This window comes from Poecilia mexicana, unplaced genomic scaffold, assembly GCF_051168715.1.
Source record: "Poecilia mexicana isolate PSO_F unplaced genomic scaffold, ASM5116871v1 scaffold_19, whole genome shotgun sequence".
Lineage (NCBI taxonomy): Eukaryota > Metazoa > Chordata > Actinopteri > Cyprinodontiformes > Poeciliidae > Poecilia > Poecilia mexicana.
Genome location: NW_028263388.1, coordinates 8,092,462 through 8,120,412, shown reverse-complemented (window position 1 = coordinate 8,120,412; position 27,951 = coordinate 8,092,462). Strand labels below are relative to the sequence as shown.

The following is a 27,951-nucleotide window of genomic DNA, read 5'->3' as shown; positions in this document are numbered from 1 at the left end:
TTAGCCATCCATTATCTTCCATGCGTATTAAAAAGGTTATTCCATATTGAACCTAACCCACCACCCTTGGTCACCCCAAAGAAACACACCATAGTAGTACATGGAGACAAAAATAAACACGTAATCCATGTTGGTGAATGGGAAAGTTCTGTACTGTAGCTTTGTTGTATACAAAACAGTAAAGCTTGAATTTGTAGACGTTGCTAAATCCATACAAGGTCAAAGTTATACACTCGTATCTGGTTTAATGTCCCACCTTTGATGGGCATCAACAAAACTTCTAATGTCTGGATATTTGTCATTTTCTTGGCAGAATGAGTTCATTTAAATTGGTTGGTAGCAAGAGAGACCTGCAACATGATTATTGCAATTATGCTTCATAGCTTGTACAAGCTAACTCTTGACCTTTACACTCATAGTTCCTTATCTTTGTGGACAAACAGCTTAGTGTGTTGTTTGACCATAACACTTTCTCTCTAGGTGGCTTCTGGCTTTTCATTTCCTTCAAGTTTCAAGGCATTAGCAAAAAAGTAGAAGCGTTTTTCTAGACCAGGAGCCTCGCAGTGTATGCTGATGTAAACTGCAGTTTATATCAGCATAGACTGCACTTTACAGTTAGTTAATGTGTTGTGCTTTAATAGCTCCTTAACAGCTTAACCAATTTTTGGGGTCATACAGAATGAAGTTAAATAAATGAAGATGGTTTAGTAATTTTTGTAAAACTACCGTGAAATTGTTTTCGTTTTGAGGGAAGTCTTTTTAAGATAGCATAGCATCTCTGAATTGATAAAAATCACATGTTGACATTAAATAAAGTCTAACTGAAAGTGACAGTAAGTGGAATGAAACTGATCACGATGCATCTCGGTTCCACAGATGAGTGTTAGCCGTTTCACTTGCTGCTTTATTTTGATCAGGCCGATCCAAAGGTAGGATTTTTTTTATTAAAAAACGTGGAAAAAGCTTAATCTTTATCGGCCAACAGTTATACATGACGTTTAAGGTGTTTCTAATCCGTAGTCGGACTACAGTTAACACCTGGACGATTACATAAACGGCGTATTTGAATTTAACGATTAATTGCGAGTAGATGTGATCGGTTTTAGAAACTTAGTGATTTATTTTGAAGGCTTTATCCGGAAGTCAGAGATTAGGTTCCAACATGACAGCGCTGCTATCAGAGTAGTGTGTTCCTGGAAAGTGAGTGGATATTTATTTAATTAAGGGCTTTTTTCTTTCCCAGCCCTATCAGAATTCATATGAAAGCGAGACGCTTTTGATGGAGACGCAGGCTGGGATGAAATCCTAACTGAATGTTTGAAAACGTAGAGATTTTCCCCGTCCGGGTAAGTTGTGATCAGAAGCGCAGCAGAGCCCGTACCCTCCGTCCTGTCTTTGTTTCACCCAGCCGGGCCTTTCCCCTATGCGGACCGTTCAAAGTAAACGGAATGCCAAACTCCATTACAAGTATTTGGTAGTTTAATAAAATGCGTGATGTCGCTTATTCTCGGATACATGTGAAGAAACGTTTAATGCACTTGGCATAAAAATAACGTATTCTTCTATTCGGAGTTAATTAAACATTATAAAGGGTGCTATTTGTGCTGAAAGATTTGATTTTATATTTGCGTTGGACGTTTTTTCCTCGTAAGAAGTTGGTGGTTGTCATAGAAGCTTGTCAGGAAGAAGCAATACTTTCAAGTACAAGTTAACATTTTATTGAAATATTTATATTATGGGGATAATAAACATAGCCGAAATGACGACAGAGGGTAGTGATTAAATGTGCGGGTATATTGCAAGTATTAAAGTTTAAGATTACGTTTTTTTACAGTGTTTCGTAGAAGCTATTAAATATCCCATGGAAATTGACACGAGGGGAGATTACCGCAGCTACACCGGGCCAGGCTAACTCGCTAGCTCTTGCTAAGCTAACTAGCCATCCTGACCTGTCAGTGTCGGTGGGGAAAAGTTCGCTGTTTGCCTTTAGACCCGTTTTTCTCATAAAATAACTTCTTAAAATCATTGACATGATAACCTAATCTAAAATGAAGCTAGAAGGTAAACTGTCGGTTATTTATTTTTTGTGTGTTCTTTACTAGAGGAATTAAAGCCAAGTACACGTCAGTTACCTAGCTTATGACAGCGGTGTGACTTCAAGGGTCGCGGTTTAACCGTTTTCTTTGTCCTAAAATAGTTGTGAAGATAAATATGTAGTTGCACCCTACGAAATGATGATTTAAAAGAGATAACTTTGTTTTTATTCGACATTTCCTGCGCAGGTCAGAGGTATTTCTCACAGTTGCGGTTAGAGATTTAAAATGTACTCGAGTTTCATTGTCAACTCAGGGGTTTTTCACTTTTCGTCGTAATCTTTCCTCATAATAATAATAGTTTCCCCGTTTTTATAGACATCTATAAAACGTCTATAAAATATCAGATATAGTTAAAGTAATATTTTAGTTTAACTATATCACCAGTTTAGTTTTTATTAATCATCTGAAAATCTGAAATATGACAGTGATTTGAGAAAGTTTTATTTGTTTTGGAAAATGGACTAGCTGTCATTTGTGTTATATAATCCCTCTAGTGTGGTTAAAAATAAATAAATAAAATGAATGAAAAGTCCAACATCACTATGACATCCATGCCGATGCAATTGTACGTTTCATTTATGTAAATATAATAAACTCCTTTCCATCTATTGCAGTTGTTATGGAGCAGCCACCTGGGACCTTGGATGAGCTACAGCATCAAGGTGCCTCTTCCCCCACTCGCTCCAGTGTAATAGACTTGACCAGGAAAGATGATGAACACCTCCTGACATCACCATCTCTGGATGCCTTGCAGAGGCTCAAGGGCTCTGGCTGGAGCCCGAACTCTGGATCTGCCATCCCCGGGTTACAGTTGTCAGAGACTGGCTCCTCAGATGTCACAGTTCGACCAGGGGATCAAATTCAGCCAGACAATGCCTTATCCCACACTACAGTCACCCTGTCCTACGTGAGCAGGTCTCACGTCTTCTCCACTCACAGCTCTCCTCCGTACAGTGTGTCGCCCATCAGCAAGTCTTCCTTCCACCCTCAACGCAACACTGACAATGGGTTTGAGGAGACCAGCTATGCACTGAACCAGCATTTCCTAGAACAGGACAAGGAGCCTGTTAATCTTGTCACACATGCAGAACCGTTCCCCTCGCTTTCTCAACCTCAAGTGGGACCAGAGGATAATGCTAGAGAATACAACGCGAAAGAGCCTCCAAAGTTTAATGGAGAAGCCATTTCCAGTGATGGACATGAGAAAAAGGTACTGGCAGAAGAGAAACACAGCATTCTTTCTGAAAGTAGAAATTGTGTAGAGAACGGTCAGTATGATGGTTGGTCAGAAATTCTCCAGGATGAGATCAGAGGGACATCCGATGTGCTTTTCATTGGGGCTAAGAAACAGGACCAAGAGGTCTCCAAAAGCGGCAGTTCCACAGATGTGCGTTCAGTGAACAGGGAATACAAGAGCCCTTTGGAGGATCCCGTCTCCCCACCCTCTACCTCAGTAGACGATGTGGAGGATGTGTTCCTGCTTCCTCAGGCCTCCAGCTCACCCAGCGCAGATGACTTTTATTTAGAGGCTGCCAACGATGCTGTGTGTTCAGACAGAACCACTCGGGCAAGCTCTGCGGTCAACGATGGCCCAACGAGGTTAGAGTCACGTGATGAGAGTAAATCCCATAGACGGAAGGGTGTTTTGGAGCCTTTGATTAACTTGACTGATGATTCCTGTCTGAATGCGGAGAACAAAGCCAGTTGTGCCATTCGTCACGTTAATGGGTGTGCAAATGTACTGGAGAGGACGATAAAAGAAAGGAAACTGCCCATGCGTTCTGGTAGAGGGACTCGACTGGAAGCAATAGTCATGAATATAAATTCATGTCGCTATAAAGTGTCCAGCAGCATACTCGCCAATAAGAAACCCAGTGCCTCTCAGCCAGTAACACACCCTTCTGCCTTGCCCAGATCCAAGAGGAAAGTGAAAGGCAAGGCAAAGACTGCATTCTCGCTGAGAACCGTCAAAAGAAAAGCTGTGAACTTGAAAAAAAATAAACCCAGTAGTGTCGACGCTCAAAGTTACAATGACTCTACCTCTGTTTCTGAATCTCTCAACAAGACTGAAACATCAGGCACACCTGCTAAAAGATCTCGATTTGTGAGACCAAGCAGAAAACCAGCACGGCCATCTCGGAGTAGGCCTGTGAAGTCCAAGACGAAACCCCCTTCTCAGTCAAGTGCCCAGTTCCCCACACATAAGAACTTGAAAGAGAAGCCAGAGTTGGTCACTGTCCCCGAACCCTCAGTGGAAGTTACTGCATCAAAGGTAGTGTCCATTCATCCACCACCAAAATCCCCAAAGAACAGCCAGGTTGACCCTAAAAGCAAAACATCATCTCCCACCAAGAAGACAAAGACACCCCCGAAACGGAGGCGAAAGAAACCCAGGTGCGGCCAACCTTCCTCCATGTTCTCCCCAAAAGAGCCTGAGATCAAGCTCAAGTACATCACCTACAAGGAAGAAAAGAAGGATGTCAGGTTGGACAGTTTCTCTCCATTTGTTCGTGTCAAGCGACAGCAGTCATCCCCTCCTCTCTGCACAATAGTGAACTACCCCGAGGATGTGAAGACGGAACCCAAGCATCAACAGCAAGCTCACTCCAGCCGCTTTGTCTCAGCCGTTGTACCCACCACTTCCTGTCTGTACCTGGGACGACTGTCCACGCACGGCCAACACCAGCGCGCTCTCGTCTGCTGCTTGTGCGGCCGCTCGGCCAACTCCATCGACTTGGGGGATCTCCACGGACCCTATTACCCCGAGGGGTACCGGCCGAACACCAAAGCACCGGCCAACGTGTCGGGTCTTAAAGAAGATGAGGAGGACTCCAGCTACTCCGACTCTTCCTCTAGCACTACGAGAGCCAGACGCTGGGCAGCTCCGCTAAAGCAGAAGGGCCTTCTGGGGAGCCGCAAGTGGTCCAGTGGTAGGATCAGCAGCCCCGCAGCCAAGCGGGCAAGATCGGATGGTGGTCTTGCGGATGCGGAGGACTGGTACAGCCCGCCTGTTCTCCCTGTGGAGCCATGCGAATATTGGCTCCATGAGGACTGTGGCATCTGGTCTGCGGGTGTGTTCCTTGTCAGGGGCAAAGTTTACGGGCTGGAGGAGGCCGTCAAGGTGGCCCAGGAGACGGTAAAGCTGCTCTTTTTAATGGAATGGCAATACAGTAGACATAGTTGTGGTTGATACCTAAGATGTGTTGTAAGCCACAGGAAACATGAATAAATTCAGGTCTTTCAAGTTTAAAAAGCCCACTGGAGAAACATTGGTGCTGACAAAAAACATCAATTCAATTGTCACTGTTTGTCTTTGCAACACTTATATCAATGGGAGGGTTTTTTTTAGGCTTGCTGAGGGTTGGAAACAGGGCTCCTTTGAGTTTGACCTGTACACGGTATAGATAATAGGCTAGTAGAGGAGAAATTAGGGATTAATGAGTTGAAACGCATCAAAGTTTGCTTCAGCTCTTCACTGATGTAAAAAAACAGTTCAGCCAGATTCTAATTTTTTCATCGACCAGCTTCCTGAAGAAAACTTTGATGTTCAAAGCGATGAATTATGGTCCTAAGAAATGGCTCCCTTCAGTCTGTGAATGCTTCTCTTTGGCTGACTGGAACATTGTTTTCCTGCGGTTCTAGTTTGGCTCTCTTGATGTTATTCCCACTCTTTTCAGCTGATCTCTTTCAGTTTGCACACAAACTTTTACTCCTGTTTCTGCCTGTTTTCTCCTCCATTGTTTTTGTTTGTTCACTTCCTGTTTTCAAGCCAAGGTTACTTTGTTTTCTGTCCTGATTCATTCATGCCTTCCCTCATGTCCACCTGGAGGTTTCTCTGTTACAACCAGGACATTTTGCTCTGTGTTTCGGACCCAACTATCTGGGAACAACCAAACTCTTTGTTGATTTGACTTCTTGAAATAGTTTTCAGACCCTATTTCAAGAAGCTAACCTCATTGGTTAATAATGAGGTTGTTTGTTAGCCAACCTCATTATGATCGCCACACTCTTTTTTTCCTATTGCAGGGTTCTTCCTCCACTTTGAGTGATTTAGTTTTATTTCTTCTACTGGATATGAAAAAAATTACCACTAGTAACAGTAATCTCTTTATTTTAGAATGTTCAACTATTATATTCCATATATCTGCAGTTTCTTTCTTTTGTTTCCCCAACAAAGCAACCAAACCTCTAAGAAGTATTTCCAGATGCTTTGAGGCTGTCATCACTTAGGCTGCGCTCACACAGCAGATCTTGATGCTTAATCCAGATTTTTTTTAATTTTTTTACTGAAATCAGATTTTTAAACCCGGCATCTTTGTGAACGGTTTACGCTGTGAGAAAAAAAAGTCAGATATTGGTCACATTTGCCTGCTGTGTGAACGTAGCGTAATGTTTTTAGTTTTGCGCAGCTTGTTGGCTTTTATCACTAAATACATGATGAACTTTCTGCAAGAGTAATCATCAAAGTCATGATGCTGGTGAGTTTATAGTAGATTTAGTCAGATTTGTAGTGTCAGGGCGTCGTAAACCTCATGAAAGTGACGAATCAGAGGCTTTAGAAATCAGAATGAGAAAAATTTTGCCCTACTTTCTCGACCTCCAGCCTATCTAACTCACCTGCTCGTCTTTGCACCTGTGTCTTTCCAGATGTGTTCGGCATGCCACAATCCAGGAGCAACTCTGGGTTGTTTCTTCAAAGGCTGTCCTAACAAATACCACTACAGGTGTGCTCTGGAGTCAGGTGAGGGCTCGTCGTTTGCATTTTTCGTTGCAGATACACTGCCTACTGCCTACCGAAAATATTCTCACCTTTACTTGCATGAAAACCACAAACCTCACTCGTATCTTGTATGATAGACTTGCACAAAACAGTGCTCACACAGCAGAAGAGGAAATTAAGTTTTCTTTTTTTTCTTTTTTTTTTTTTTTTTACAAATTTTGAGTCAAAATGTTTCAGCATTTACAGCCTCATGTAAAGCTTGTCAGATTTTCGTTCTTTTCCTATTTCTATATTTAACCCTGCATCATATTCCTTTAATTTCAGTTATTTTGTGTTGGTCTATCACAGAAAATACATGCGTGCAGTGAAATACATTGAGGTTTGTCGTCGTAACATCAGATAACATAAGGCCTGTTATGATAACAAATTTTGCTGGACAATAAATTGTCCCAGAAATTATTGCGATAAATGATAAAATTGTCATTTTGAGACCATTTTCAACTAATATAATAATTATAATAGCATAACATGCAAGTTTGCCCTCTTAAAGACTACTAAACTTTAATTTTGTACAGAACACTTAACACTGGAGTTAGTGGAAGACATTTTAAATATCCAAAATAAAACACAACAACCAAAAGCAGTAGATAAAAAGGAAACAAATACACACAACTGAAACCATGAATACAAATTGGAAATTGAGCTCATTTTAATTGATCATGCTACTAATTTCTTATTGCAACAGACTTAGTTACTACTAATCCATTTTGCAAAGTACTGTGTGTGTTTCGCTTTCCGAGTTGCTACCCAGTTGGATATGGACACACATGTACCAGAAACTGTAGCTGAGAGCGTGAAGCAGTGTGTGTGGAAGTAGCAGCTTTGTGAGGAGCTGTTGGCTGCAATAACTTCCGCCGAAGCCCGAAGTGGCACGTGTGGGTGGTTGAACCGTTCAGATGAATCAGCAGGACGTCTCTATAAAAACCTTCTCCTCTTGTTCCCGCAGACTGTGTGCTCGTCGAAGACAATTTCTCCATGAAGTGTAAGAAGCACAAGGTGAGCATCCAAGAAACCGCAAGTAACAAGCATGATGGGAAAAAAACTAAAATAAAACACAAGAGGTGAAGCTCAATGTATAACGTTGACGTTTTTTCACCAGAACAAAACGTTGAAAGCGCCTCCGGGGAGCCGATGGGACAACAGGTGACAGATTACATGAAACCTCATGAGGTAGGTGAGAGTTGTAGCCTGAAACATCATCGTTATTTCCCAAAACCAAAGCAAATTATATTGTCGGATATAATGTCACAAGGCATCCACTGATAATCAAACACGCAAGAATGTCTTAAGAAGAGGACGTATGTCTTCAAAAGAAAAGAAAATGAAAAAAATTGTGGATGAAAGGTTTTGTTGGCCGAATAAAACAAGGTGTGATCTCCAAATTGGGATTGCCTACATGAACACAAAAAGGACATTTTAAGGGTCTTGAAAGAGTATTTTTATTTGGAAACTTCTTGGTTTGTTTCTGCTAAGTAGGATGAACATTTTAGGAAATGATCTCACCTCTAGCTGAACGCCTCAGTTTTATCCGCATGCTTCATTTTTTCCCTCCTTTGCGTTATTTTTCCACAACAGCAGCAGACACCGAGCCCAGTACGGTTACAGCAGAGTTTAGGGAGAGCTCCTGTCTGGACGCATCATCATAAAACTGATTTGATCTGTTTTAGTATGAACACATTTTCCATGTTTTGATTCGTATTCTACACACATTTGTTCTTGTATGTCCACCCTAACCTCAACACTCCCCTCATTGACTGAAAGTGACTAACTAATGTAATTAATTTGTTATTTTGAGGTATTTTCACTTGGATTTTTTCTTTCTACCAAAGTTTGGTGTTTGGCAGAAAACCTGCTGCAAATACTGCCTCCTTGTGGTTTTGTTTCGCCATTTTTTTCAGGGTTTTTTTGTAAGAAGATTCCTACCTTTGACACTAAAATAAAATAGATCATATTTGTAGATAGGCAGTTGCTTTATGAACCCACATGCACCTCAAACTATTTGCATACTTTATTAATGAAACTAAAAGGGAGCAGCTCTAAGGTAGACGGTGTTGAGATCTGATGTTTCAGAAGTATCTGCATCAGCTGCCATGATTTACAAAAACTTCCATCTGTTTGTGGCAAATAGAGGTGAAATACAAGGAACACAATTCTGATCAAACCACATTCACACATTGGTGAGAAATGGTAATAATAAAATAAATTAAAGCCATGCATGCTTTTTCTTCAAATTTACAATTATTATGTACTTGTTTTTGTTGGTCTATGGCATAAAAGTCCCAGTCGCATACAGTTTAATTTGTGACCAAACTAGGTAAAAGGTCAAATATGTCAAAAGTGTTTTTTAAGCCATTCACTGTTAAAGATAGTCTTTCAGGGTTTCCTACAGTGTATTATAAGCCTGGCGGGCCACCAGGCTTTACTTGTGCCCCCACCAGGTTTAGCATTGCTTATTTTTTTTAAGTCTCTTTAAAATGTTTGCATTTTTTAAGACTTCCTAGTTGGTGTTCAGGTATTCATCTTCCAGTCTTTTAATAACACATGATCATCAAGATATATTTTCACATTTCCTGTCAACTTTAAACATTTTTGAACTTAAAAATACAACGGCTGCTGGATGAATGATTGGCCTAAAACCCAACCACCGGGCTGAGCAAGTTTTCTCGCAGAGCCCGATGCAAAGACATTTTTAGTCTTTTAAAAAATGTGTTTTCTAAAGTAATCCACCCCACATTAGTTGGCTGCTTATCACCACTGTGTGTGTGTGTGTGTGTGTGTGCGTGTGCGTGTGCGTGTGTGTGTGTGTGTGTGTGTGTGTGTGTGTGTGCGTGTGTGTGTGTGTGTGTTTGGCTGATAGCAGCAGTAACACTGTTCTCCCCACCAGTCGGCCCCTCGGAGGCTCAGTTTTAAAAAAAAATGCAGAAAGGCATCTTCACCATCACTCCTTTATTTTTACAGAATCCTGCAGGAATCCGCCAGTAACCATGACAACAGCGGACCAGGGTCACCCACCCCTGCTGCCCCTCATCGACTGACAGCTAGCACCCACAAACCTTACTGACTCCCTCTGCTCTTCAGAGTGACTGTTATACCCCTGAAACAACCTGTGGACTGCAGGAAATTACAGAGTAACATGCTGAATTTGTTGTTTTGTCTGGTTATTTATATGGGATTGTTCTTTCTTTTTTTTTTTTTTTTTTTTGCTTTTTTGTTGCTCAGATTGATATGAATAATAATCAAAGATATTTAATTTTTTAAAAAGATTTTCTAAGTATTTGATTATATTTGGTTTATTTATTCCTGAACTCTTACGGGCTTCTTCAGCTGTTTGTCAAAGAGGCTTAATTGTAATATGTGTTTGTGGCGGTGAGAGTGTGTGCATGTGTGTGTGCTTTTATTTTACTTTCCATTTGGAAAGTATCAGTTTAGCATTTTTAATATTCTTCAACAAGTCAAGGAGATTCTGATGAGTTTTATTCCAATATGGGACATAAATAAATGCGACTGAGTTAAGCTGCTGCGCTCACGCAACAAACTATCTGAGTAGGCATGGGCATTACAACCACAATATCACCATTTCCTGGTATTTACACTAAATACAAATAGAATACAATGGTCTAGTTTAATGCAGAAAAGCAACAATTGTTCCCGCTGGTTGCAAAATATCACATATTGATTGGTATCTTAACTTAAATGCATAAAATTGAGCAAACTGAAAAAATAGCCACTTACATGTTTGCTAGCTTCTTATGCTTTAAGCTAACATGCTGCTTTTAAAGGGACACTTCATATTTCCTTTCTTGCATTACAGTGTGTTTACATAAAGAAATCCTCAGAGCAATGAAAGGCTAACAGCTAGTAAGACGACTCCATGTTGTATGACGCTACGTTAGCGGGCGCTAAATGCCTGCAGAGCTCTGCTAACGCAGTTTGAGCGTAGCTGTGTGTTAGAAACAGTTGGGAAAATGGTGATAAAGTTAATGGTGACTCCTGTGAGGTTGTAGGTTTTAAAATATCAACTAGTTTGATAAAGTGTCCAATTCTCAAACTGCTAACACTAGTTTGTTAAACTTCCACTGCTTTTAGGATTTCTCAAACTTTCTAGAAACTTGTAGCATTATGACATCTGCTGTGTATATTCAATCATTATTGCTAATATTCTGACAAAATCTCTATTTGCTACAAGTGCTCTTGTAGCAACAGATGGGGGAGGGGCAGGGGCTTTTGATGCTAGATAAGCGTCTGCCCATGCCTACAGCAAGACATTGGACCATCAATAATAGTATTACGGGCTTTGCTAAATGATGCAGCACCGGTTGTAACTTCAGATGATTTTATTAACACAGTCCATCATTATGTGTGTGTACATGTGTGTGTTTGAATGTATGCCAACAGGAAGCACTCCAGTTCGGGCCCCGCAGCACTGTTCAGCTCTTTTCTCGTGGCTCTTTGATTGCTCTTTTCTCATCATCAAACTGTTGCTGATGATTTAGTTTGTTTGTTTTTATTTTTTTTGTGCAACTCCGAAGCACTTTGGCCTCCCTCACGTTAAGTTGGGATCGTTAGGGGAAAAAAAAAAAAGAACGTGCCCATGTGGTTTTCGCCGGCGCTGCCTTTTAAATTAGTCAGATTCCTGCGAGTCTCATAATAGTGGAGCGAGAATCCAGTGTGTGTGGTCCTTTTTGTTTCAGCTTCACTCCAACTCCACAGTCAGTCACTGACGGTCTTTTACAAAAGGTTTCTCGTAAAAGGCCGTCACTGAAATGTGTCCTAAAACACAGTATCTGGACCTGAACCCTTCTTAAAAAAGCCTTATCTGATCTACGGAGAGGGTCAAAAGTTTATCTGGGGTGCAGTGACAAATTAGTTCCCGAGTAAAGGCACCTGGCTTGCACTTTTTCCGTTTGTTTTTTTGTTTGTTTGTTTTTTCTGGTGACTTTATTTTTAGGAAGTCTGTGTGATCAGTGCTGGCACCTCTATGTACCACCGGGGGCAGCATGGAGTCGCCTGATTGTAACTGTCAGATTCTCCTTTCGGCTTTCGGTCACCAGCAGCATGAAGCATCTCAGAGGAATCAAAGTCTCACCTTTAAAAAAAAGAAAAACTTCCTGGCTGATCCTTTTGTGCCATCTCTGTCTTTTTAGTATTTTTCCCAGTTTGTTTTTATTGCAGTAAAGCAGTGAGCTTCCCGCAGGTTTGTCTGGAAGCTTCGGTGATTTGTACCAAATATACATTTCTGAATATGTTGTTTAAAAAACAAAACGTTTGCATTTAAAAAAAATAAATAAATATATATATATATGTGTTGCTCTCAGGGCTAAATCTCAGATATTGTAAAGATTTTGTGGTTTTTTTTCTACCTATTTTTATTTTATTTTTTCTAATGCTGTTACCGCAGTAACACATGGAGCAGGAGGAGGTTTTCTGCCTTTCCTGTCCCGGTACACACTAAACGTTACATTCCACTTCCTTTTCTTTTCCTCCGTCTGCCTCAATGCTGTGGTGATTTTGAGTTTAACATCAAAAGAAGACTGCCAACTTGTTGTTTTAATGTTGCCATGATCTGATTTTATTTTTTTGTACCATCTCGTTCACCTCTCGGGAGTATCGGAGGTCTCGTAATTGTCAGAATAAATATTTTGTTCAATCTTCTGGATTTTCTGTGTGATGTGTAGTAATACCATAAAGAGAAAAAAAAAGCAATATCTGAAAATGGCACTACTGATGCTGCTGCCACCACCATGTTTTACTCTTCAGGGTGATTTCCAATTTTGTTTTTCCTGCAGTACTTTGCTGCTTCAGGACAAGTCTTTCTAATTTAGGGAATCAAGAGGTTTACTTCATTCACATGAATCCAGATTGGTTCGGACGACGTTTTATTTTTCTCCTTGATGAATAAAATTCTCATTTTAAAACCTCTTGTTTGTTTACTCAGGTTAATTTTGTTAGGTAATCTGAAGTGTAATTGTTTGACATGCTGATGGACGTCATTTGGTTAAAAAAAAAAAAAAAAAAAAAAATTGAGAGAGCAGTGTTGAAATCAAGTCTACTCCTAAAGCAAACCCCTTAAAATTCAGCATCAAATGTCATGGAATGAAAAAAAGAAAAGACCAATTTCACTCCAACACATATTCTCATTTTATTGACTAAATCTCAGCTTACAGGAAGACGGTTGTTTGCAAAGACAAAAGTGGATAGGAGTTCTAGTGTTGTGATCATCTACTCATTAAAACTCTGCTAAAATAATGATGATGAGAAATGTCACCAAACAGACAATGGTATTTCATTACACACATATATCACATTATGGATGAAAGGACGAAGCAGCAATTACTGACTCAGACACTAGGAAACGAAAAGGGCCAAGTGGCTTCCACGAACTTGGAAATCTACTTTTGCTCACCGCAATAAGTTGATAAAAATATATATTGCCATTTTCACCTCAAGCACAAAAGTTTTTTGAAGCAAAGAAAAACAAGCAAGGGTGAAAGTAAATAAGTACCCAATTACTTACTCTGGTTCTGCTCATATATTGGCAGGTGATGCCTGTAATTCCCTACATTTCTTATCAAACCAACAAGATTACAGAGCTGTTCATTCTCAAATGAAACATCAACAAACAGAAAAGTTTGACATCAGTGATTCATTTGAACATTTGAACAAAAACAATATCCAGTTTGTGCATCCAGTTAACAAAAACATACGGAGTAAAACTTCCCGCTACATTTAACATACAGAGTATTGCTGGTGGGACTTGGATGATTAATGGATACTAAAACAGAATAATTACTACTAATGTCTTCTTCAATTTAACACATTCATGAATATACACACTAAATAAATAATAATTGAGAATACTCAATTGCCACATTAGTTAATGGGCAAAGCCTTAATTTAGAATCCAAATTTAGAATTTTAAATTTTAAAATCAACTTTATAAAGGGGTAAACTTCCATGAAGTTACTTTAATAATTTTAAAAATAAGTAAAATACTAGCAACTATTTTCTAGCAGAACTTTTGAAATAACTTCCTGTTTCCCTCTGTTTATTGTTGCATTCTTTAACTTAACACTGAACCACTAGAGTTATCTGTACTTCACATTTTTGTAAACTGTGCTGACACAAACGGAAAATCATGACAGCCACAAAGCTAACATCTCAGCAGAACCCAACATCGGAAGAAAGGGAGACGCCCATTCTAAACTATGAGGTTGTCACGTTAATATCATATTTAACATGATATTAACATGTTAAATATGTTAATATTTAACATGTTAACATTAACATGTTAAATATGATATTTAACATGTTAATGTTAAATATCATATTAATGTTAATGTTAACATGTTAACATTAACATGTTAAATATTATAGACCTTAAGGTCTATAATTTCGATTCTTTCTCTCGTGGTCCAAATGCAGGCACGAAATGTATCCTTGCTAGGACATTTCAAACTTCGCAATAACCTCCAGGTCAGAATTTCTGGAATATTCTCACGGGGTACAGAAATATCTGCTGCTGCCAAAACAACTTCACAATTTACTATTGGAACAACTTGGAGTCGAAATTTAAGTTAAAAAGAATCTAGCATAGCTAAAGCTATTAAGTGCTTATTGAACGGAACAGTCGACGTTTTTTGTCATTCGACTCAGGGTATGAGCTAGTGTTAGCGTACAGCTCGTCGCTTTCTAACAGTTGTTTTAAAACTGCATTACCTTAAAGGAAGCGATAGGTGGCGCGCCTTCATTTTCCACACCATGACCTCCTGCGTTTTACTTGGGCAGCCGCTTTATCTACCTGGTTACTTGTCATGGACCCATGCCTACGTTAAACAAATAAAAGTTTCAAATGCCTCTTATTGAAAAACCTACCAGGAGACACAGATACAATAATTACAACACCCATGTATCTAAATAGGAATATCCATTTTGAGTTACTTCCCTGACTTTTCAAACTTTGCAAAATAAACCCCAACAACTCAAAGACACCATTAACAGTATCTACCGGGTGCTTTAATTGCTCGATGAGCTCATGTACAGGTTTCATGCGGTCATGTGAATTTAGTGTGTAGCTCACAGCCAGCTGGAGAAAACAGCGGGGCTACAGTGTCTGCATCAGGACGGTCCTTTGTTCTGAATCAGAAGGCTGCTGATGAGGTCAGAGATGTCACAAGATGTTGTACTTAGCATACATACCCACTGATGATGAAAATGCACAATGTACTGGCTTTAGCTGGGTCTAGTTGTTCCTCAGTCGGGGGAGTATCCATGCTGAAGCTACTGACACTCACAAGATAAAGAAACATATCGTCGGCAGCGGCTACACTACATCTACGGGTTACTACAGTTTGGGGTTCGAGAAACACTGAGCAGGTTTTCACAAGAGAGCTTTTGTAGCACATACATGTTCATGCAGGTTAATGTGTGGAAAGCGATAGCCATTCCTACACATGATTTTAAGCCTTGGAAAATAGAATTTTTCTTGAGTTATTTTCTCATAGTCAAAAAAAAGGAATGGTTTGCTTTTTCTTTTCTCTTTTTTTTTTGCCATCATTCTAAATCGGATAAAAAATACAAAAAGTGGAAAGCTTCACTACCTCATCAAAGGCCATTTAGAAGAAAGCTCTTCAGATAAAACAGTAGTTTCTAATTACAGCCTCTCGCTCCAGTGCCCTCATGCTTATTTTTTTTTTAGCTGTTCTTTAAAGTGGTGAAATGATCACACAATAACACAAATATTTCACACAGAGTAAAAACTAATTACTGTTTTCTTTTTTTTAGTACCAGAATTTCTCAAGAGATCATAACACTGGTATTCAGTCTTGAATACAATGCAAGAAGGTGTGCTACTGCAAAAATAATCACATATTTCTTCAAAACCTTTTTCTTTAACAAGTGTAATTTTTTTTACTGTAAGTGTGAGCTAATCATGCAGTTATAAAGTTGGTGTTATTTTCTTTTCTGTTTTTTTTTTTCTTCCAAATTGAGCTAAGGTTGTTTCTTTTTAATCTACAGACAGTATTTAGATAGCAGTGTCAGAGGAAACACATGTTCGGTAAAAAATAAAACACAATGAAAACAAAAAGCATCGCTGACAGATTTTCCTGTGAAGCTTTAAAGACAAAAGAACTTCAGGAGTAAATATAAAAATAGACAGAGACATCATAGTCATTTTCTCTCACCTAAAGTTAGGCGAATAGTGTTAAATTTTTCTGGTAAAACATTAACACCGGTATCCTCATCAGTTGGGGTGTAACAGCATTTTGTGGTACGAAATCTCGTGATACTGAAATGTGTTGACATTTCTGTCATACACACACTTTCCTGTCTAGCTAATATGTGGGGCAGGATCGCCTGGTGAAACAGAGCTGAGTCCCTGATATGAAAACAAGTGCTTCAAGCTACATCTGGAAATTTTTTGCTAGGTTTTTATCCAAAGTAAGACAGAAAATAGTGTTGCGTTAACTGAGTCGACCACAAGGATTGCAAATTGGGCTGGATGATAACAGTCTGATAAATTAGCATTTGGAAGTTGACACCATGACTTAAATCATTTGTTGGTCTGTAATTTTGATAAGCTATAGGGAAATAAACCGCATATGAGGGGAAAACAAGACAAATGTATACTTTAAACCAACAGAAGCTAACAATGCTGAAGCTAGCATCTGATGGAAAACTTCCTATAGGCATCAAACTAAATATGTTTTTAGTATTTTAAGGAAGCACATTTGATCATTTCTAGCTATAAATTGAAAAAGACTGGACGAAATCTAAAATGTTAGTTTAGATTTAACTTGTGAAATTTGGCTACTGTGAATTAAGGGAAGCATGAACCCTAACAAATCCGAAATTAATAACTCTCACCTTAAATGGACATTTTTCAAAAACACAGTTTGTAGTTTGTGATTTTTGATTTGAACCCTTTGCACTATTTGTGAATCAAATCGCTGTGGTGAACTCAGTGTCACGTATCACGGTGTCTCATGAGCTGAACAAATCGTTACACCCCGACTTATTAGCCGACTGCAAGTGTTGCACAGGGAAGAAGAGTCGGAAGTCACTTAACAGTATTCACTAAAGTGGAAAAAAAGGAAAGCTACATTATAAAAAAAACAACAAAAAGAAATAAAATAGAAAAAAACTATTTTAGTCTTATACGATTAAATAAATAAATTGTATCTCAAAGCAAAATACACTTTTTTAAGATTCATACACACAAACCACAAACACACTGTCACATTTTTGTTACACATCGTCTCACTCCGTCAACCAGGGTGTTTCTTCGAGTTCTGTTTTAGTCTTCATCATAGAAACAAGTCCTTCATCGTTTCCTCACAGCTTATGAAGTCTTCCCTTGAATTATTTTTGCTGCAAGTATTGCTCTATAAAATACATTTTGGTTTTCTTTTCTGATGGTTTTAGTCACAGAGCTTCTCACTTTTTCTTTATATTCTCATGAAATGCATCTCAAAATGTCCCTGGATTGTAAACAAAGCCTCTCTTGATGACATCCAATCAAAGATCTTTCATTATGTGCCTTCAATCAAGATCTCCTAAGTCTTCAACGTGTCGACTTTCTTCCCGAGATGTAGAAAAGAGGATACACGTTAGTACTTTTAGTCTGGTCTTGTTTCAATGCATGCACAACTATTGCAGTTCGAGAGGTATGGAAGTGTGGGTTGAGTCAGTCGCAAAGTTCGCCATGCTCACACGCAGATCTCAATGGGTGTAGCCACTAGCAAGCGGCCGCCAGGGGAACCGTTTTCCCGTGGCATTCGGTCGTAGCTGTTGGTGGACGACACCGAGCTGTTAGTGGAGACAGACACGAAATGATGTCCTCCACCCGGGTCCATCATTGCTCCCTTGGCTCCGCCACCACCGCTGCCCCTTTCCACCACCATGGGAGACATTGGAGAGAGGGGCGAGAGCGGTGAACGAGGCGACAAAGTCTGCTGCTTCATCCTCTCCACCAGGAGCTCCTCATCTTCTTCCCCTGATGAAGAAGTAGAGATTGTACCTTCCATATCTCCTCGCACATTCCCTCCTCCTCCTCCTATGTTGCTCCCGCCAACCATCTCCGCGCTACCGCTGCCTCCTGCATTGCCATTGTTGTCATGCTCTGCATCCAGCATCCAGGAGTGGCTGAAATACCCGAACACCTCCTTAACGGAGCAGCGGTGGTCCTGCTCCACCGAGAGCAGGCGGCGGAACATTCGCAGCGCCTGCTCGGTGAAACGCCTCCACTGCGATGGCACCGTGTTCGTCCTCCTCCTCTGCCAGTGGATGAACTCTTGATAGAACGTATCGGTGGGAAGCGCTTTCTCCCAAGGGAAGTTGCCAGTCAGCATGCAGAAGAGCAGCACACCAAAGGCCCAGACATCGGTGCTGTAGTCCACACAGAAACCCTCCTGGCGGGAGGCATCGCAAAGCTCTGGGGCTGTGTATGGAATGGTGCCACTCACCTGGGGAGAAAACCCAACAGGTCAGAACCATGTCAGGGAAAAGAGCCCATAGCAACTGAGAAAACTCAACAGTGACTTACTCTTTTCACAGGCGAGCCAGCCCGACGGGTCATGCCAAAGTCTGAAAGTTTGACTTTGCGACACTCTCTGTCGAAAATGAGAATGTTTTCAGGCTTGATGTCCCTGTGGACGAGCTTCTTACAATGCAGATAATCCAAAGCGATGGCAACTTGATGCACGCAACGCTTCGCCACCGACTCAGGTAGACCAACCTGAAAGACCAGATGGAAGAAGAACATGTGACGTACAGTTAGGACTTTCCAACTTACAGCCATTAAGAAGGGCAGACAAAAGAGTTAGGATCCCTTCAAGTTCTAAGTCAAATGTAACATCAGACAATGCCATGAGGAAGAGAAATATTAAGAGTAGAGACATCAACGCTCTTGGGTTGACAAAATACCTGTAAGGCTTTACCGTTTTTTAGAAACAAGGTAATCTTCTTATTTATGCATGGGAAGATATTTAGAGCACAGACTGCAGTGACAGTTTGCATTTTTATCCAGTTGGTTCTGACAGTTGCTTCAAAACCAACAAATAATGGAGAATGACATAGTCATTGTTGAAGAAAAAACTAATGCTGATGGTACCACTTGCAATATGAAAGTACTGAGTCAGTCCATTCGTCATGTAGTGTCTTTTTTAATGAGTCAAAATGATAGGAGTCTATGTGGAAACAAAGACTATAACACCACAAGATCCTCGACTGTGTGAACTGAGGATGACTGAACCTGGATTATTTTTGAAGGGAAACTGCTTTGCTGTTATACTATTTTACTGGTTTTCCATGGTTAAATTATCGTTTTGGTGAATGTCGTGAATTAAGAAACAATCAGAATGGCAGCTATAAATCGGCACCTGTGGGGGAATGATGTCGAAGAGGTCTCCTGCCAAAGCGTACTCCTGGGCAAAGACGTAGTACTCGTCCGTCTCAAAGGCAATGCCGTACATGTTGATGATGAAGGGGCAGGGGGAGAGATATAGTGAGATGCTGTACTCCCGAAGGAACGATTTCAGCTTTGTCGTCTTCTTCTTCAGAAATTTCAGCGCCATTTTTGTACCTTTTGAGAAAAGAAAGATTGTGAATTCCTTGTCAAAGAAAGTGGCATAAAATGTGTGTATACACCAGGTCCCTCACCTCTGATCTTGTGGATCACAAGGTCCACCTTGCCGTAGGTGCCCTTCCCCAGCTCCCTGATCACCTCATAGTACTTGTTAACCTCCAGCCTCTCCAGGTTCTGAGCAGCGATCAGCTGCAGCTCGTCCAGGATGTCCACATTAGCTCGAGAAACCAGCGGAGAGGAACTCATGGTGGCGGCTGTTTCCAACGATGGACTGGGGTGAAGAAGTGTTGGTCAGTGAGGAGAGGCGAAGCAGCTAGCAGCTGGGGTCACTGTACAAAAACCAGACAGGGACGTGAATATTTAGTTTCATGTATTGATGGGAAGCATAGATTTTTTTCAGAATTTCAAAAACTAAAGACTTTCTTAGAGAAAAGAAAAGTTTTGTACAAAATCTGCTCATTCTTGCATTTAATTTTACAAATCAGAAAGAAAAGTAAATATATGAATAAAAACAGTTCGATGTTATAAAAAGACAGGTCTGAAAACATAAGACAATATATTAATGTATATATTAAACAAGGCATACAATTCTATACCATCAACATCTGTTTCAGCAAATAAGTCACATTTCCAGTTTATGATTCAATTTCTACTAATTTTCTAAAAAATAGAAAGAAGAGTTAAATATTTTTATATAATTAAGGTAAAATTTTAATTACAGAGTTATGAATTCAACTTAATATGAAAAAAATTGGACTATGTTTAATGAGAGAACAGGAGATTTGCCAAATTGTATTTAGTACTGAATCAGTTTCTAACACCATAATAGTAAGCATGAACAATAAGCCAGCAGAGCCTAAACTCCTTTATCCAAAAAGAACTGACTAAACCCAAACGCAGTTTAGACGTCTTTAGTGCTACAATTCTCTCCAAGCCTGTTAACTTGCAACACATCTGTGCTGTGAAAACAATCAACAGTAACATATTGGAGGCTCACCACCATCAACAACCTGTTCAGTTCCTTTTTGCACCTTTATTTCCACTGAAGATAGCTGAGAAATCTGTGAAACGTCCTGTTGGCAAGTGGTCATGGCTGAAATGATCATGTCTTTTCAGTTCCGTCCTTCTGTTCAGTGGATCAGCTGCAGCATCGCAGTGAATTTTCCTCATGTTCCAGGCTTCATCCTTTTAACTGTACCATAGTTTCTGACCGAACGCTACTGATTTTTTAGAGGAATCAAGTTGATTTGTTGGTCCAACACATTATGGATTTATGCCAAAAATACAGAACCACAATTAAAGTAGCTGGCGCTCCACAGTCATCGCTCAGAAAATCTGTGAAGAAACACATTTGGACACGGCTACCGTGAAATAGAAATGGGCTTGGTTTGTATAAACGCAACAAATTTTGAGGACAGTGTGTGAAATCATTTGCTTCTGTGGAGTTAAGGAAGATTGGGTTTATTTTGATGCTTTGTATAGTAAAGAACTACTGAATCTAAAGACAGGATTTCATCAGAACATCCCAAATGTGGCTATTAAATACTGATGTTTTGCAGAAATGCTGATAAAATCACCAGATATTACAGATTTGCTTTATTTGCTCTATTTATGAGAGAAATTTCAACAATAATTCCACAAATTTAAACATCTCACACCAGGAAACTTATCCATCTTCTTTTCTGCAATGTTCTGTGATATTCTTTATTCTAAAACTTTAAGACGGAAATATGATTAAGTTCTTTAAAAATGACAAAAAATTCCTGAAGTAGCTATTTATCAGAATTTTTAAGTTGTATTTTTTTTTTTTACATCTTTGGCTCTAAACAAGTCTTATATTGGTGGACTAAAGGCAAATATTGCTCTTAGAACTGTAAAGGTTGCAGACCCCTGGTCTATCACATAAAGTCTAATAAAATGCCCTTAAGGTTGTGGATGCAACATCAGAAAATAACTATTCTGCAAGGTACTGTGTGTCCTAAGAAGCGAAGTCTGCTGTTCTGTTATATGAAACGTGGTTTTCAGGGTGAGTGCTGCAGGACGGATATTTAAACCCCCCAGTCTGTCAGTCAGATCTGCAGTGTGGTCGTCACTGAAAATGCTAATTATCTGCAGTGAAGGCCTTAGTAATTCGAAAAGCTACTCACCATGGGTGGCTGCTGGGAGCTGAGTCACACATACACACAAAACAGCAAGCCAACAACAGTCAGCTCCAGCAGATCCATTTCCTACTGCAGTGTGATTATTCTTACCGATTGCTTTCTTTCTTTTCTCTCTCTCTCTCTCCTTTCTGAGGAGGCTGATCTGCCAAGTCCTGACCTACAGCCTATATAGATTCAGGCGCGTGTGGAGGAGACGCAGGAACACACATGCAGCCGAACACAGAACCATTACATAAGCTGCTCAGAGGAGTTGGATAGCTCTGATACTTGCAGCATTTCATTATCTTCAACACACTCCTTTGCCAATCTCCTCAGAAATCCATTTTACATCACACTTTCTTATGCTTTCCAGTTTTTGGGTGTCCAAAAAAGAAAAAAGAGCTTGCAAGCTTTCGTAACTCATGTCATGTGAAGCCGGCTCTCGTCATTCCCACCACAGGCCTTGATGTTTCTCGGTGGGGGTGTGATCTCCTTGAGCGATATGGACAGAGAGAGAGGTTGATGGCAGCAGGTGAGGAGGGATGAGTCAGTTTGGGTGATGCATGGCAGCACAGAGGGCCTGTACTCTCTCTTTGTCCCTGACACATGTGATAAACACACACACACACACACATTTAAAAGAGAGGCCAGGGAGTTGTGGGCACACTAGGCTATTTGTTTCTGTCATGGATCAGAACTGCTTACTTTATCTATATAGTATGTGTGTGTCCTGCTTGTATATGTGTCCATGTACTGAAACTGCGGATAGGATTATTATCTTGAGTACGTCCCCTTAAATCCCATAAATGTTATCAACATGTACATGGAGTATAAAGAGAAGTACACAAAATTAAAACAATGAAGTCACATTAACTTAGGGGAGGAAAATCTCCCTCTGTAATGACCTTGTTAAACATGAAAACTCTGCTGTGGGACTTGCTTGATTTGGAAATATCAGGAGCCTTTTGAAAAACTCAGTTAAATAAGCTACATTCTCCAGAAAATGCTTGCTCTTTTAGTAATGTAACTGTCCTAATAAAACACAGAAGATGCTCAAAATGTTAACTCTTTAATTTCTTCCTTTGCATTAAAATAGTTAAACCAGCTACAAGGTTTACCCCAGAAAACTTGCTTAGCCCGGTGGTTGGCCCATTGTGTGTTTGAGTTGAAATTTGTTTTCAGTTGACAGGAAATTGGAAAATATCACTTGGTAATTATGTGTTATTAAAAGATGGAAAGATTAATATCTTGAACACCAACTATATAAAGTCTTAAAAAATGCAAGCACTTAAAGAAAAAAAAATTAATAAATAAGCACTGCTTAGCCTGGTGGGGGCACAAGTAATAATACACTGGGGAAAATTATGCTAGCTAGAATTCACTCACTTTCTCACTCACTAAAAATGTCACATCACGGTGAGTTTTTTTCAGTACTTTTGGATTTTCCTTCAGCTTGGCTGTTGGGCAGAAGCAATGAAGATGGTAAATTCCTGTGCCTAACTAGGATTTCAAAGTTGTTAGAAAATTTATCTACACATTGCTTGGCAAAGAAAGCAGAAAAAAACTCAACTGCCTCGTAAAAATTTAGACACAAAGGGAAGCCACTAATGCCACCACCATCTGCTGCTGCAGGAGCACAGAAAGAGTTTTCCACATCTCCTCTGTGAATGTTTCCCAAGGTACAAAAATCTACTCTGTGTAGGGGTTTCAAGTACAAACTTTAACTAGTATAAGTCATTTCTATTTCCAAGGAGATGAGACAGCAATGATAGATCTTATCTTTGCCTCATTCTTTCGTACTTAAAATGAATTCAAATAAAAAATTTAATTGCCATCTGGAAAGTACTGCCTAATGATTTATTGGTTCATTAACATTTCATAAAATATCTTTTTTTTACTTTTTTGGGAACAAGTTTTATTGTTCACTTTTATGGAACTATAAAGTGAGCCATTTTAAAAAGACATCATTAAATCAAATCATACATTTTTGCTTCCCCTGTGAAATAAGGTTCTCTGGTTTCTGGTATTGGATTAAATAGATATTCAAATGTGTGTTTGGGTGTGTTTGTGTATATTTTCATCTGACTCACAATGGATTTAATCATCAGTGTGTGTGAGACTGCAGTCCCGCATCTATGTATACATTTGTGTCTGTTTTCTGTGCAAGTGGGGTCATTGTGCCTTAAAGTCCACAATGTTGCAGAGCCCAACAGGTTTATGGGGACGATAATGTTAGATCTTAAGAAAATAAATTTAAAATATGCTAGTTTTAAAACTTAACCACATGTACAATATTAGATAAAATTAATAATGTTTTAAATAAGAAATTATATCCATGGTTCAATCAGCGTATTCTCTTATGTAGGATATTTCTATTGAAACATTATACACTAAGTTGAATTAAAATAATTTAGCTTGTAGTTCTGTATAATTTAAAACACAGCTAACCTCAAAGTGGACTGAGCAGGCATTCACAGGGGGTCGTGGCTGTTTGTGTGAATTTAACCTTTTGACCATCTTGACAAGATTTAAACAGCTGGTGTAAAACTGAATGCATCATAGAATCTCTCCTAGTTGTTAACATGTCTTGATTGAAACAGCCTAAATATAGTTAGAAACTCCCTTCAATTTGTTTTCAAGATCAAACACCAGTTGTCACCTTTGTCTAAAAAAAAAGTGGAAGCGAAGCTTCTCCTCCACTGGCCTGAACTCATACTGTTTTATGGGTTGTCACAGATCAGTGTGAAAGCTGGAACTTCTCCTGATTCTTTCCCACACACACTAAAGGCAGATCAAAAGATTTAGCAGGCAGTCTGCTGTAGCTACAGGTAACCCAAAGATTAGTCCTATAACTTTTAAGAGGGTCCAAGACAGCTCCTGGTTGGATGAGCAAAGATACGCCTTATTTGAATAAATTAAAGAGAAGAATACGCCTTTACTATAAAAATTTGTGCACGTGAGGAACAAACTAGATTTGCCGTTGCAATTCTCCAGAGACGTCTTTGCTTTATGTTTGTCGTTTCCATCTTTTGTCCTTTTCCCTCTCTCAGGTAAATTCATGTGTTGTTTGTGCTTTGAGTTTTCTGATGTTTTGTGATGTGCTTTTATGGTGATAGTATGCATCTGTCTTGAATAAATGCTGATTATTGTGACGATGATACCTCTGTGAGATCTCAGTTCTTTGCTCACAGCATTTTTTAAAATCCAGGTATATGAGAGGATATAGCGAGTAAAAGATAATCCATCTTCTCTTAACAATCTCAAAAGTTTATCAGATGTTACTTAATTCTTTTAATTACTTTTATAATAAGACTGAACTAACTGTTAAGGAGCAAGCTGCACTGATATTCAGCAAACTGGGTATAACTAAAGCATTCTTTCATGACAACGTTGATTGAACCCATACTAGTAAAATGGACAATGCCTATAATAGCCCCATTGTTGACCATTCTTTTTAATAAAAATGGTTAATTATGTTTGCTTATGTCTAACCATGTTTTCCTACTCCTACTCAGTCCTTTATTTATCTTAAATGCATAACCACTTGCGTTGTAAGCAGGAATGCTCTGAGCAGAATTTTGAGACCAACTTGGGTTTTGACCCATCAATCCTTATTTTAGTCAATAATAATTTCTCTTTTAGAATATCTACAATATAATTAGATACGATACAAGAACAACATTTAAAATGATTTTTAGGCGTCCGCCTGTGAGTGATCACTGATTATTTATGTTAGGAACAGAAGCAGTTTCAATCCACTTTGTTCAGTATCATGTTTGTATATGCTAACAAGGTTTACTGAAAAAACAGTTTTTGTTGCAATTCTCTAAGGAATCTTGGCCCTACAGGTAACTGTAAAATTACAAAAAGTCTAAAAATATTTCAAGATCCAGCATATTCAATAATATATAGAAGCTGAATGCTCGAAAGGAAGTCAGAGGAACTCCAGTGCAATCTGTTCAGCCTTCCAAACCCTGAATAAACCTCATTCACATAGTGCAGAAAATACGCTTACATTGATATATCTCTGTTCTCACTCTGATTTAGTCACTGAATTCATCACTGATGCTAATGAAATCTTATTTTGAGTCTCAATCCTCTCTGTTGATGTATGATGTGAAAAATAAGAATCTTTAGGAATGAAACTGAAACTGTGTTTGGGAGTACATGTGATTTATCATTCTTTTGGACTCTTTTGCCTTTTACAAAGATTGTGGTTTCGTTTTTACTGAAATAAATAATTTAAATGTGCAACACTACCAGTCTCACAATATCATCCATCTGAGATTTAATGTACCAAATCAAGCCAGGGCCATTGAATGAAAACAGAACTAAAGGGAGGACGACTGTTGACAGAGGCCAAAACAATTAATCATGTTTTTTTTCCAAACTCTGGTTGTAATAAATATTTACTTGTGACTTTAAAACCATCAGAATTGTTTACTCCCATAAGGCTCAAAATTCAATGTCCTGGAAACAGAAACAAAATACATCATGTTCCTTTCAGCTGATCACAAATCCTCCCTGCCTCCCTCCTCCTCCTCTGTCCTCTGAGCTCCACACTGACACTCTGTGCCACCAGGTTTAAGGCTGTGTGAAAACAGTGCAGCAACTACAGGCCACAGCTGACTAAATCCCAGACTGCTTATGCAACCAGCGGGCATTGCTGACTGGCCAAGCATATTCTGCTGGCCAAGGCGATGATTGCCGCCACGTCCGCCTCCGCTCATGCAGCCGCACTGTCCTCCAACAATTACAGCAATGCCATCTTCATCCTCTTTTATGCATGTGGAGCATAAGTCCACATCATTTCCCTATACAGTGACAGAGATTTAGTCATTTGTCATCCGAAAGAAAATGCTGGCATGGTCAGAAGAAGTTGTTGACCACACATACACACAGAATCAAACTCTTTTTTTTGGTGTAAGACTAAGAAATTCGGCACTGACAGGCACCAGACAGTATGAGGGAAAAATAATGAGAAAGGAGAGGCAGGGACTGCGGGACGTTATGACAAGGACCACTGAGCAGCAAAGAGGAGATAACGAGAATACCTTCAGCTAGCAACACCTGCGTATACAATAGCAGATGTAGGGGATTTATAGCAACATTCAAAGCTAAGAGTGTCAAGTTTCAGTTTGGTTCTTGTAAGCCTACAATTAAAAATCTGATTAAGTGTGGTGTGCAATTTGTATTCAGCACATTCAAATTTCTTAGGAAATATATGTGAACAAACAGTACCAATAAAGCTCAGGGGACACAACAAATGGCTCAGGGATGAAGTTATGGAGAGGGTATATACAGGGTTAGCCTATAAAGTGATATCTCAAGCTTTTAACATGTCAGTGCTCCATTCAATCCATCAAAACTAGCAAAAACAAGCCATCCCCGTAAATATATATATATATATATACTGAAAAAAAATGTTGGCAATAAAGACATTTATCAAGTCCATATTATTAATATTATTGTATATTTTTACCTGTTTTATGCTTCAGTTGGTTTTTGCATTAAAAAAGCTGCAATAACGTCTTCTGCAAAGAACACCCGAATCTGCCAGAGCTCACAAATCAAGTTAAATGACCCAGTTGTGCCTGCTCACAGCGGTCATATTAAAAATGCAGTTGCAGGTGCTGCAACCTTAAAGTTAGAGAAGCATAAAAATGTGACACATGGAAAATAAATCTGGGCTCGGATACATCTTCTTATGTGATTAAAGTAATTTGTGAAACCTTTATTAATTGAAATAAGAGTTATTTGTGTGTGTGTGTGTGTGTGTGTGTGTGTGTGTGTGTGTGTGTGTGTGTGTGTGTGTGTGTGTGTGTGTGTGTGTGTGTGTGTGTGTGTGTGCGTGCGTGTGCGTAACCACCACAAGTTATTGGATTCCAGCTGCTGGGGTCTTTCACTGATAAATAAAGAGTAAAAATAAATTCAACTGAATCTTATTTACAGATATATATCACCAAATCCAGGCAGATTACAAGCCATGCCTATATGAAAATGTATATGTATTTTAAATCCAGTGAACATTGCAGTGTGCCACAGTAGAGATGAGAAATCCCTTTCACCAGAAAGAGACCAATAGCAGAAGCAGACTCAGCATGAGAGGCCATCTGCCTCAACTGGTTGGGGGTCGAGGGGACATTTAGGAATTCTTCAAGGCCTAAAGTCCCCTTCAAATGACGGGTCACTTTCCACACAATAATATATCATAATACCAGAAATTCCAGTCATTAGTCATATAAGACTACGGAATTCAAAAGTGGCCAAAAATAATAACGACGAAATAGAGTGCATTTCATATAGCAATAGGTTGTCCAGTGTTTACTACAAAGAGGAAGAAGGAATGAT

The 27,951-nt window shown here is 39.3% G+C and overlaps 2 protein-coding genes across 2 annotated transcripts; one reads left to right on the top strand and one right to left on the bottom strand.

The window, feature by feature from the left end:
* Positions 1–1,040: 1,040 nt before the first annotated feature.
* LOC106932094 (uncharacterized) lies at positions 1,041–12,532 on the top strand. Its single transcript, XM_088016488.1, has 6 exons — positions 1,041–1,346; positions 2,711–5,232; positions 6,744–6,837; positions 7,823–7,872; positions 7,976–8,046; positions 9,835–12,532. Exons 2-5 carry the CDS (start codon positions 2,716–2,718, stop codon positions 8,021–8,023), a joined length of 2,709 nt encoding a protein of 902 aa, XP_087872614.1. The 5' UTR covers positions 1,041–1,346; positions 2,711–2,715; the 3' UTR covers positions 8,024–8,046; positions 9,835–12,532.
* Positions 12,533–15,642: 3,110 nt separating this feature from the next.
* Positions 15,643–19,740, bottom strand: bsk146 (brain specific kinase 146). The gene is made up of 4 exons (XM_015010616.2): positions 19,534–19,740; positions 19,254–19,456; positions 18,419–18,610; positions 15,643–18,338 (listed from the first exon to the last, which is right to left on the bottom strand). The coding sequence occupies exons 1-4, from the start codon at positions 19,703–19,705 to the stop codon at positions 17,583–17,585; spliced, it is 1,323 nt and encodes a 440-aa protein (XP_014866102.2). The 5' UTR covers positions 19,706–19,740; the 3' UTR covers positions 15,643–17,582.
* Positions 19,741–27,951: the final 8,211 nt, after the last annotated feature.

Bases quoted from the DNA above. Each gene is read 5' to 3' on its own strand.
- LOC106932094 (XM_088016488.1), top strand. From the start codon at position 2,716: ATGGAGCAGCCACCTGGGACCTTGGATGAGCTACAGCATCAAGGTGCC. The intron at 6,838-7,822 runs GTGAGGGCTCGT...TTGTTCCCGCAG, and splicing joins CAGGTGTGCTCTGGAGTCAG to ACTGTGTGCTCGTCGAAGAC. The intron at 7,873-7,975 runs GTGAGCATCCAA...TTTTTTCACCAG, and splicing joins TGAAGTGTAAGAAGCACAAG to AACAAAACGTTGAAAGCGCC.
- bsk146 (XM_015010616.2), bottom strand. From the start codon at position 19,705: ATGAGTTCCTCTCCGCTGGTTTCTCGAGCTAATGTGGACATCCTGGAC. The intron at 19,457-19,533 runs GTGAGGGACCTG...TTTTCTCAAAAG, and splicing joins TGTGATCCACAAGATCAGAG to GTACAAAAATGGCGCTGAAA. The intron at 18,611-19,253 runs GTGCCGATTTAT...CTGGTCTTTCAG, and splicing joins TCGACATCATTCCCCCACAG to GTTGGTCTACCTGAGTCGGT.